This window comes from Macaca thibetana, chromosome 15 (genome assembly GCF_024542745.1).
Source record: "Macaca thibetana thibetana isolate TM-01 chromosome 15, ASM2454274v1, whole genome shotgun sequence".
In the NCBI taxonomy this organism is placed as follows: domain Eukaryota; kingdom Metazoa; phylum Chordata; class Mammalia; order Primates; family Cercopithecidae; genus Macaca; species Macaca thibetana.
Window position 1 is genome coordinate 64,879,254 of NC_065592.1, and position 12,693 is coordinate 64,891,946.

A 12,693-nucleotide genomic window follows, 5' to 3' on the forward strand; every position below is an offset into this window, starting at 1 on the left:
TGTAACCAACACCCAATAGTTTACACTGTACCCATTGAGTATCCCTTAACTCCATTTCCAGCCTCCCACCCTTTTGAGTCTCCAGTGACCATTAATCTACATTCTATGTCCATATGTAAACATTATTTAGCTCCCAATTCTAAGTGAGAACATGTGGTATTTGACTGTGTCTGTGTTGTTTCGCTTAAGATAATGGCCTCCAGTTCCATCCATGTTGCTGTAAAATAGACGAGTTTATTCTTTTTTCAAAACAACTATTAAAAATTATGTAGTTCTCCACATAGTGTTCAAGAACAATGTATTGCTGATATATGTTGAAAATAGCAGGTTCCACATCAGTGTATATAGTATGCTACATTTGGGGTAAATAAGTGAAAAGAATAAAAATAAGCAGGCAGGAAGGTAGAGGAATGGGAAGGACAAGAATGAAAGCAAGAACTCTCAATCCAATATTGTTTTAATTTTTGAACTCTGTGGATAGTTTACCTTTGCAGAAAATAAAGTTTAAAAGAAAAAGAGTTTTTTAGAAAATAGTTTAAAGAAGGGGTGGGGAGAGAAAAAAAACGCTTCACATTAGTCAGAAAATGGGTTTTAGAACCATAAAACTTGGGTTTGACGCTGTCCAAACATGACAGATATTAGAATAAAACAAACCAACAAAACTCGGGCTGAATCCCAGATCTACAAAATTAACTAATGTGACTTTGGGCATATTACTAAAACTCCAAATACTTGAGGCTTCTCATCTATAAATAGTGAATAATAATAATGTCATCTAGACTATCTACTTGGCGGGGTGGCTACAAGGATCTAATGAAGCAATTTGTTGTTGTTGTTGTTGTTGAGATGGAGTCTCGCCGTGTCCCCCAGGCTGGAGTGCAGTGGTGTGATCTCGGCAGTCTGCAACCTCCACCTCCTAGGTTCAAGCGATTCCCCTGACTCAGCCCCCTGAGTAGCTGAGATTATAGGTGCCTGCCACCACGCCCAGCTAATTTTGGTATTTTTTTTAATAGAGACGGGGTTTCATCATGTTGGCCAGCCTGGTCTCGAACTCCTGACCTCCAGTGATCTGCCTGCCTCAGCCTCCCAAAGTGCTGGGATTACAGGTGTGAGCCACCGTGCCTGACTGGCAATGTTTATTTAACCAATATTTATTAAGTACTTAATACATGCCAGTCAATATCCTAATGCTCAAGATATATACAATAATCATGAAACTACACAGTCTTAGCTCTTGAGGAGCTCATAGGCTTTAAGAGAACATAGACTGCAAAATGATATGGTATATCCTTCCTGTGACAGAGGTATGCACAAAGCTCCTGAATTCAGAGAAAAGTTATGGAACTCTGTGTGAGGCAAGCCTCATAGGAATGGCAACACACAACCTGAGTTAGGAAAGATAAACTCACCAGGAAACAAAGCCTAAGACGCCATGAAAATGTTTCAACATTAATCCATAAAAATGATAATAACCAGAATTCTTTCTAATTATCCAAAATTTCTGGAATAATTGAAATGTTTATTCTTTTTTCAGGGGGGAGAGGGAGGTGGGGACAGAGTCTCACTCTGTCACCCAGGCTAGAGTGCAGTGGCACGATCTCAGCTCACTGCAACTTCCACCTCCCAGGCTCAAGCAATTCTCATGCCTCAGCCTCCAGTGTAGCTGGGACTACAGGCATGCGTCACTACACCCAGCTAATTTTTGTATTTTTAGCAGAGACAGGGTTTCGCCACATTGGCCAGACTGGTCTGGAATTCCTGGCCTCAAGTGATCCGCCCGCCTCAGCCTCCCGAAGTGCTGGGATTACAGGTGTGAGCCACTGCACCTGGCATGAAATGTTTATTCTTACACTAAAGTAAGGAAGTAAAATAGATAGGTAGATACAACTCGATTTAAATTTTGTAATTGTACCCCTTAAATTCTATTTTTCTTTGATATTATGTCTAAATCCAATGTTTGTAAGTCAAATAGTAAATCTGGGAAATATTTTCTTCTTGTCTACATTGCTACCTTCTTTTAGAAAATAAGCACCCTCAATCACAAATGGTAAACCAATCAATTGAAAGAAAATCAGACTACAAAATAACAAATTTGAGTCAGCTCTTTTAAGTCTGCTTTCTCATTTTTATGCCAAAGTATACAAACAAACTTAATAACAGATCTCAAATACATATTCAACAGTAGTTTATAAGATGGTGATTAGTTACAGCTACTTAGTACTCTCCATCAAACTACTCTGAAACTGAATGGTTTTAGATGTACCTCATTGAAAATATTTGTAAATATTTATAGATTTATGATTCAAATAAAAACTTTTCATTTTTTCTAAGTCATAGCACTGAGATATCAAATATTAATTTTAAACCATATAAGTAAAAAATAGGTAATAATTTTCATATTTATAGTAATTAACTATATATTCCCAGGGATATATCACAACTACAATGAAAAACCTAACTTTGAAATTATGTTTTTTTCATGAATTTAAAACTTCAGCCTATTAGTAAAAAGTCAAAAAACAGCATGTTAAGATGCTGATGAGGCTGCTGAGAAAAGGAAATGTTTATATATTGTTGGTGGGAATGTAAATTAGTTCCGCCACTGTGGAAAGTGAAATGGAGATTTCTCAAAGAACTTAGAACTACCATTTGACCCAGCAATCCCATTACTGGGTACATATCCAAAAGAAAATAAATCATTCTACCAAAAAAACACATGCACTTTTATGTTCATCACAGCACTATTCACAATACCAAAGACATGGAATCAACGCAGGTGCTCATCAATCAACGATGGATTGGATAAAGAAAATGTGGTACATATACACTATGGATTACTATGCAGCCACAAAAAAGAACAAAATCATGTCCTGTGCTGCAACATGGATGCAGCTGGAAGCCCTTATCCTAAGCAAATTAACACAGGAACAGAAAACCAAATACCGCATATTCTCACTTATAAGTAGAAGCTAAACACTGGATAACTGTGGACATAAAGATGACAGCAATATACACTGGGGACTACTAGAGGGAAGAGGGCAGGAAGGGGGTAAGAGTTGAAACATTAACGATTGGGTACTATACTCAATACCTGGCTGACAAAATCAATCATGCACCAAACCTTAGCATTAGCCAATATATCCAGGTAACAAACCACACATATACCCCCAGAATCTAAAATAAAAGCTGAAATCATAAAAAGAAACAAAAAAAAGAAAAGAAAAGAAAAAGAAAACTTCAGTCTTATTACTTATTGATGCCATTCTGGGGACCTGATCTTAAAGAAAAGTATACAAGTTTGCTTTAGCCGACATGCTCGAATATAAGGATCTGAGAATTTTAGGTAAAAAGAACATTTCATTAAAGACAAAAGTAAAAACATAAATTTTAATCAAAATCTTTACAAATATAGTTGCATCTTGCATTAGGAGTTATTTAAACAAGAAGGTAAAACACTATAAATTGTATTAATTAAAATAAGATAGGAAAAAAGTCTAAGTCTTTTAAAATGTAAATTAAGTAATTTAGACATATTAAAAGCAGTAGCTTTTAATATAAGTAGCTTTTGATGTAGATATCAAATCTAAGTTTTAGAAAAATAACTCTGGTAACTAACACTGGCAAATAAAGTAAGGGAGTGGTGATAGGAGGTTGGGTGAAGAGATAATAAACACCTAAATCAAGGCAATAACTTTTTTAAGTCTAAATTAGTTTTAATCTATCTGCTTAAAGCTACTTTTCATTTACTGATTTTGGCAATCCCACCATCCTCCTTGATATGAAATTCAAGAGCACAAATAAAGTGAGATGATTTTCAAACTTGCTAAAGCCAAATAAGCTTAAAACTACTTTTTCTTCTGGAAATAAGTGTATATATTTTATTTTCATACAGTCTATTACATTTGTTCACAAAGTAGTGCTCAAACGTACTGGCCAGCTAAATAACATGAAATAAGAACATCGTAACAGTTTATACTGAGAATCTAAGTTCATAAAGATACTTTCTACCTTCCTAGATTTAAGCAAACAAAAATACTATTATAGGTATATAATCTTCATTAAAATTAATCTCTTTAACAGAAGCATAAAAAATACCATATTAGATTTTAAAGCATATTATCAAAATGCTGAGAAAACATTTAAGCAAAAAGTCATAATTGTCTATTAAATATTAAAATCAAAAAAGTAGCAGTTCCAACAAATCTCCTCCTACCTAATTTCCTTAACTTTCCTAACACTGGGAAACTGGCTGATCCAAGATAAGCTACCAGCAGGTGCTTCAGAGAATATAAAGAAAGGAACTGTTCACAAAAAAGCAGAATGACAAGAGTAAATGTACATTGTTCAGGTGACTTTGCATGACCATATCCTCAAAGGGCACTATGAACCTCTAAACTACTCCTCAAAGTCAACATGTTCAAAACTTACCATTGTCTCTCTTCAGACTTCAGAGTTTGACAGTCAACTGCATCTGCCTACTTTCACACATATTGCAGACCTTGGTGTTCTCTTCTATTGCTCTTCCCCTCACAATGCAAATTTGTTACCTAAAATCATGCATTCTCAGTTTGTCCCCTGTATCTTTCCAATCACTGCTATTACCAATTACCATAAACTGGCAACTTAAAATGACATAAATGTATTATCTTACAGTCTATCAGAAGTCTGAAATGGGTCTTCTGGTGCTAAAGTCACAGTGTCAGCAAGGCTCCATTCCTTCTGGAGACTCTAGGGAAGAAATCTTATCTTGCCTTTTCCAATTTCTAGAGGCCACCCACATTCCTGGGCTCATCGTGGCCTACTCTGATCTCTGCTTCTGTCATCACATCTCTGTCTCTGACTGTGACCCTCCTGCCAGGACTCTTATGATTACATCAGTCTCAATTAGATAAACTGGGACAAACTCCCATCTCAAGATCCTCAAATAAATCACATCTGCAAAGTCCTATCTGCCATGTAAGGTAACATATTCACAGGTTCTGAGGATAAGTACAGATGTGGACATCTTTGAGGGACTATTATTCTGACACAGGAGCCCTTCTTTCCATTGCTACGGTTATTGCCTTGATTCAGGTGTTCATCATCTCTTCAACCAGTCTCCTATCTCCACTCCCTTCCTTTATCTACCAATATGGTACCAGAGCCATTTTCTTAAACTTAGATTTCATATCTGTGTGTCCCAAAAGCTGCAGTGGCTTTCCACTGCTTTCAAAATAAGTCTAAGTTTCTTAGCATGAAAAAAGACTTTCATAATTAGTCTTCATCATGCCTTTCCACCATTATCTCCAAACTTTTCCCAAAGCTCTACCACTCAACAATGCAAGTATTTCTCAAAAGGAAACAAGTACATTCTTATTTAGTGGCTTTATCCAAGCAGTTGTTTAGAACAGTGGTCAGTAAACATTTTCTGTAAAGGGCCACAGAGTAAATATTTTAGTTTTTGTGGACCATAGGTCTGTCTCGACAAGCAGCCATAAACAATATGTAAACAAATGGGCGTGGCTATCTTCTAATAAAACTTTACAGAAACAGGCTGCAGGTTAGACTTGGCCCATGGGCAGTAGTGTGCCAACCCCTAATAAAATGTTCTGCTCTTACTTCTCTTAGAAATTCCTTCTCATTCTCTAAGGCAGAGCAAAAAGGATAGTTTCCTTAGGAGGCCTCCATTTAATTCCCCTCCCAGATTTAATCCTTTTCTTTATTATATTCCCATTGTATTTCAGTATTTTGTACATCTATCTAAGCATCTATATATCTGGAGATAGATATTTAGTATCTCTGGTAACGAAATGTAAGTTACAAAAGGAGTTCATTCATCTTTACACCTTCAGCTCTTAATACAGTGATATGCATAGGATATGCACTCAATAAATAACATGCATGTTTTTTCAATGTTCTCAAAAAGAAATTCATCCCACAGCTGTTGGGAAAAAGGACACTCTAATCCGCAAATTTCTTTGTAGACTGCCAGATAAGTTCTCTGTCACTACTACTCCACTCTGTCAATGTAGCACAAAAGCAGCTATGGACAAGACAAAACTTCACAAGAACAGACAGTGGGTGAGACCTGGTAGGCTGTAGTGTGCCAACTCCTCCACTAAGGTAGTATATCTCAACTGTATGCTAACCTTATATACAATAATGAGTGTCATCATAATATGTGACCCATTCTCAATGCACACCTTAGTTCTCTGAACATAGTGCTGTTTTTCCCAGCTGTTGTAACACAAATTAAGAAAATGCAGGCCAAAATATTTGTTTACATTTTACCTGAATAATTTCAGAATTAAATTTTGATTCCAAATGCGCTGCTCTTTCTGCTTCAATGTTTTCTTCTAATTTCCTCACTCTAAGAGTAGTTGCCTGAAAACAAAAGTTTAAATTCATGAACATTGGTATTTAAAGAAGATATGGATCACTACAGTCCAGAATGATAATTAACACTTTAGATTAGTGGACCTGCAGCCTCATTTCTTTTTCTTTGCAAGAACGCAATGTAAAATTCACACTCAGGAAGAATGTGCCAGAGCTTGCTTTTTTTTCTTTACACTTTATTGAGGTATAACTTATATATAATAAGCTACACACAGTGAAAATATACTTTTTGATAAATTTTTATACACACACACAAACACGTACACATCCATTAAATCACTGCCACAATCAATATAGGAAACATTTCCATCACTCTTAAAAGATACCTTATGTCTCTTGGTAATGCCTTCCTCCAGCCCTCACCACCCCACCACATATCCAAGTAATCACGAATCTACTTTTTGTCACTATAGAGCAGTTCGTATTTTCTGGAGTTGTATATAAACTGAATCATATATTACGCTTTCTATTGCCGGGCTTCTTTCACCTTACATAATTATTTTGACACCTATCCATGTGGTTGTATGCATCAACAGTTCATTCATTCTCATTGTTAAATATTGTTCCATTTTGTTAACAGACCACAACTGGTTTATCTGCTCACCTACTGATGGACATTTGAGTTGTTTCCAGTTTAGGCAATTACAAATAAAACTACTATGAGCATTTGCGAGCAAGACTTTGTAAAGACACATACTTTCATTTCTCTGGGGTAAACAATGAAGAATGGAATGAATGGGTCAAATGATAGGTGCATATTGAATTTTTTTTTTTTCTTTTCTTTTTTTTGAGACGAGTCTCGCTCTGTCGCCTAGGTTGGAGTGCAGTGGCGCCATCTAGGCTCACTGCAAGCTCTGCCTCCCAGGTTCACACCATTCTCCTGCCTCAGCCTGCTGAGTAGCTGGGACTACAGGCACCCGCCACCACGCCCAGCTAATTTTTTGTATTTTTAGTAGAGATGGGATTTCACTGTGTTAGCCAGGATGGTCTCAATCTCCTGACCTCATGATCCACCCGCCTCGGCCTCCCAAAGTGCTGGGACTACAGGCGTGAGCCACCGGACCCAGCCATATTGAATATTTTAAGAAACTGCCACACTGTTTTCCAAAGTGACGGTGCCAACTTACATTCCTAACAGCAATATATGAAATTTTCCTTTGTTCCACATCCTCACCAACACTTGGCATGATCATTTTTTGTTTTTGGTTTCTTGAGGTTTTACAGACAATCAAATAGGCATGTAGTAGTTACCTCATTTTAGTTTTAATTTGCATTTCCCCAATGACTAATGACACTGAGCATCTTTTCATGTACCTATTTGCCAACTGTGTATCTTCTTTGATGAAGTATATGTTCAAATATTTTCACCATTTTTTAATTGGGCTGTTTATTTTCATATTACTGAGCTTTAAAAAGTTCATTATACAATCTGAAAACGTGTCCTTTGTTAGATATATGATTTTCAAATATTTTCTCCCAGTCTACGTCCTGTCTTTTCATTCTCTTAACAGTATCACTTGCAAAGCAAAGCAAAATTTCCATATGATGAAGTCTAATTTATCAGTTTTTCAGGCAAGAGTCAGTTTCTGGCCAGAGCAGAAGTCAAGATCTTTATTTTTGAATACAATTTCTGTTGAGAAAATGCAACCCTGGGAAGTAGCGGATTACTAGCCCCAAAGAGAGAATTGGTCATGACCAACAATCTATTGGGGGCAGAAAAACAGAACTATGGGAACACCCAGCATGGCTCAAGATAACGGTAGCAAAGAAAAGTCATGCCTAGAGTCCTGTCTGTCAATGGGGCAGTTCAATGGGGACAGAGAAAGGCATTACTAATTTGCTTTCCCTTCCTAGATGAAATGTGGGAAAAAAATAAATTAGTATTTATTATATTAACTAAACCATTTAGCCTAAGCCAAGTTTTTTTAAATGTTCAACTTGATTAATCTGATTTTCCTTCTCTTCCACCATTTCTTTTTGTTTACAGACAAAGATGGTAATGGATCACAATGAAAAGAAGTATAAATAAAAACTGAATAATCCACAAACTAATCAAGCAGTCTATGAATAACTAAGAAATGACTATACTTCTTTCTGGGCAAATCATTCCCATAATGATTATCATAATGCAGAGCATAAACACAAACATCCCTTCTTCTCTAGAGGCCTTTGTAGATGCACCTAGTTCTGACAGCCTTCACAGTCATGGAATAATCCTGCTTTGGGATATAATCACTCTGTGTTTTGCAAACATGAAATGCACAAAATATTCTTTTACAATGAACTATTTGCTTTATTTAGATTCTACAACCTATTAAAAATATTTCTTAATGAGCTATTATACTAGAAAATAGTTTTGTTTTTTTTTACAGGAAGCAGTAATTCCAAATATGATCCTTTTGGGTCTCAAGATAATTTAAATCCAAAGGATAAAATAATACTTTGAGTAAAATCTGACATTTATAACTTACGCTACTCGAGTATTTAAAAATAACAGGCATTCTGCTGAAAGGTGAAACTAGTAAATATTCACAGTTTTATCTGAAGACTCAAAACACCCTGAAAACCAGTAAATGAGGACATTTGGATATTTGATGTAACTAAGGAATTATTATTACTTTTTTAGGTGTGATAATGATTAGTATTTTTTTAAACCCCTATCTTTGGGCCAGGCACAGTGGCCCCCATCACTTTGGGAAGCTGAGGACTGCTTGGGGCCAAGAGTTTGAGACCAGCCTGGGCAACAGAGAAAGATTCCATGTCTACAAAAAAATTAACTAAATAAATTTTTTTAATTAATAAATAAAATAAACCCTTATCTTTTAAAAAATACATACTAAAGTGTTCAGGGATGAAACTATATAATGTCTAGATATGGTTTAAAATAATCAACCCAGGAGTTAGGGGTGAGGGTTGGTGTTCATAAAATAAGATTGGTCATAAGCTGATAACTGTTGAAGCTAAATGATAGGCACATGGGGGTTCACTGCAATATTCTTTCTACTTTCATGTATGTGTGAAATTTTCCATATTGAGAAACATTTTTTAAACAACAAAAGCAAAATTATTAAGGTTAAGGGGGAAGTATGGCAATGGTATCATTATTTACCCAATTAACAAAATTAGGCCAGGCACAGTGGCTCACACTTGTAATCCCTGCACTTCGGAAAGCCAACTCGGGCAGATCACTTGAGCCCAGGAGCCCAAGGCCAGCCTGGGCAACATGATGAAGCCCCAACTCTACAAACAAAAAAAAATACAAAAATTAGTCAGGCATTGTGGTGCGCACCTGTAGTCCCACCTACTTGGGAGGCTGAGGTGGGAGGATCTCTTGAGCCCAGGAAGTCAAGGCTGCAGTGAGCTGTCATCGTGCCACTGCACTCCAACCCAGGCAACAGGAATGAAACCCTGTCTAAAAAATTATAAGTTTAATATTTTGACAATGACAACAACAAAAAAACATTAGAATGAATTATTTCATGACTAAGCAGAAAAAGTAAATGGGAAGGGGGAGTTTAACTCAATCTATTCCTATCTATATTGCTGACGTGATAAGGCAAATAAAATATTCCCCGCATAGTCACTTTTTTCCCACCCTTCTCAAAAAATGTTTCCACAGAATACCAGTTCCACAGGATGTTGTTAGCTATTATATAAAAAAGCAATTTCATCATCAGAAGCATGTGAGAAACACAAGATTAAAACCAAACAATTTTCCTTACTAAAGACTTCTCAAAACGTTAACATGACAATCTTGAAAAAGAAGAATAAAGATGGAAGACATATGTCATAAATGCAAATCTCACTACAAAGCTTCAGTGATCAGTCGAGCATGGTGGCTCATGCCTGTAACTCCAGCATTTTGGGAGGCTGAGGCCAGCAGACAGCTTGAGCCCAGGAGTTCAAGACCAGCCTGGGCAACATGGTGAAACCCTGTCTCTATCAAAACAAAAAGAAAAAACAAAAATTAGCCAAGTGTGGTGTTGGCCACCTACAATCCCAGCTACAAGGGAGGCTTAAGGTGAGAGAATGGCTTGAGCCTGGGAGGCAAAGGTTGCAGTAAGCAAAGACTGAGCCACTGTACTTCAACCTGGATGACAGAGCCAGACTCTGTCTCAAAAAAAAAAAAAAGCTACAATAATCAAAACAATGTGGTACCAGCAAAAGGATAGACATATAGATTCATATAGATCCACTGAAAGGAACTGACAGTCCAGAAATAAACTCATGATTGGGTGGTCAATTTATTTTTGACAATGGTGCCATGACTACTCAATGGAAAAGATTCTTTTCATTAAATAATGTTGAGACAATTGGATATACATAGGCAAAAGAATAAATTTGGATCCCATACCTCATATCATATACAAAAATAAATTCTAAATGGATCAATGACCTAAATATATGAGCTAAAAACCATAAAACTCTTAGAAGAAAACATAGGGGTAAATCTTCATAGTCTAGGCAACACAGTGAAACCTTGCCTCTACAAAAAAATAAACAAAATTAGCCAGGTGTGGTGAGGGACACTTATGGTCCCAGCTACTTGGGAGGCTAAAGTGGAAAGGAAGGCTTGGGTCCAGGAGGTTGAGACTTCAGTGAGCTGAGATCATGCCACTGCACTCCAGCCTGGGCAACAAAGCAAGACCCTGTCTCAAAAAAAACCCAAAAACCTTCATGACCTTAGATTTGGCAATGGATTCTTAGATAGTAAAGCACAAGCATGCATGCATGCATAAATAAATAAATAAATAAATAACATTAAAAACTTATCACAACACTATTCACAATAGCAAAGATACGGAATCAACTTATGTATCCATCAACAAATGAATTAAGAAAGTGGGTTATATATACACACAATGGAATACTAGTTGGCCATAAAAAAAGAATGAAGTCCTGTCGTGTGCAGCAATATGAATGGAACTAGAGGTCATTATGTTAAGTAAAATAAGCCAGGTACAGAAAGACAAATACCACATGTTCTCACTCATATGTGAGAGCTAAAAAAGTTAATCTCAGCTGGGCATGGAGGCTCATGCCTGTAATCCTAGCACTTTGGAAGGTTAAGGTGAGAGGATTGCTTGAGCTTAGGAGTTCAAGACCAGTCTGAGCAAAATCTCTATAAAAAAGTGAGACCCCATCTCTATTAAATAAAAAAAAAAAAGTATAGGCCAGGTGCGGTGGCTCACGCCTGTAATCCCAGCACTTTGGGAGGCCAAGGCGGGTGGATCACCTGAGGTCAGGAGTTCAAGACCAGCCTGGCCAACATGGTGAAACTCCGTCTCTACTAAAAATACAAAAATTAGCTGGGCCCTGTGGCAGGCACCTGTAATCCCAGCTATTCAGGAGGCTGAGGCAGGAGAATCACTTGAACCCGGGAGGCAGAAGGTGCAGTGAGTGGAGATCGTGCCACTACACTCCAGCCTGGGTGACAGACTGAGACTTCATCTCAAAGAAAAAAAAAAAAAAAAACACATATATATATATATATATATAATTTTAAAAGTTAGTCTCAAGGAGGTAGAGAGTAGAATGATAGTTAGGATAGTTATCAGAGGCTGGAAAGGGTGTCGGGGTGTGGGTGGCAGGGCAGAGAGATTGACTAATGGGTACAAACATACAGTTAGATAGAAGGAATAAGTTCTAACGTTCGATAGCAGAGTAGGATGACTATAGTTAACAACAATGTATTGTATATTTCAAAATAGCTGGAAGAGAGATCTTGAAATATTCCCAACACATAGAAATGATCAATGTTCAAGATGATGGACAGCCTAACTACTGACTTGATAATTTCATTCTATGCACATAACAAAATATCACATGAACCCCATAAATATGTATACATTTTATGTAACAATATAAAATTAAAACTAAAAGACAAAAAACTTATGTGTATCAAAGGACTTTATTAGGAAACTGAAAAGATAACCTAAAGAATGGGAAAAAATACTTACAAATCATATATCTGAGCATGGTCTAGTATACAGAATAAAAAAAGAACTCATACGATAAAAAGACAACTCAAAATATGAGTATAGGACTTAGATGTTTGTCTAAAAAAGATATGTAAATGACCAATAACTACATGAAATGATGCTCAACACTATTAGTCATTGGGGAAATGAAAATTAAAAACACGAAGAGATACCTTCACACCCACTAGATGGCTATAATTTAAATAACAGAAAATATTGGAAAAATATTGGAAAACCTGAAAACCTCATATATTACTCATACGAACGTAAAATGGTTTGGCTGCTGTGGAAAACAGCTTGGCAGCTGCTCAAAAAAATTAAACATAGAGTTACCATA

General features: G+C 36.6%; 1 protein-coding gene across 6 annotated transcripts in view; it reads right to left on the bottom strand.

Moving 5' to 3' along the window:
* CCDC171 (coiled-coil domain containing 171) overlaps positions 1-12,693 on the bottom strand; it is a 380,335-nt gene that overhangs the window by 295,304 nt on the left and 72,338 nt on the right. For all 6 annotated transcript variants that reach the window (XR_007719876.1, XM_050761632.1, XM_050761631.1 and 3 more), the window contains one exon: positions 6,271-6,363. Coding sequence is in view for 5 of the 6 variants with exons in the window: in XM_050761632.1 (XP_050617589.1) it covers positions 6,271-6,363 (93 nt within the window). In the remaining variant the exon portion in view is untranslated. The remainder of the gene's footprint in view (positions 1-6,270; positions 6,364-12,693) is intronic.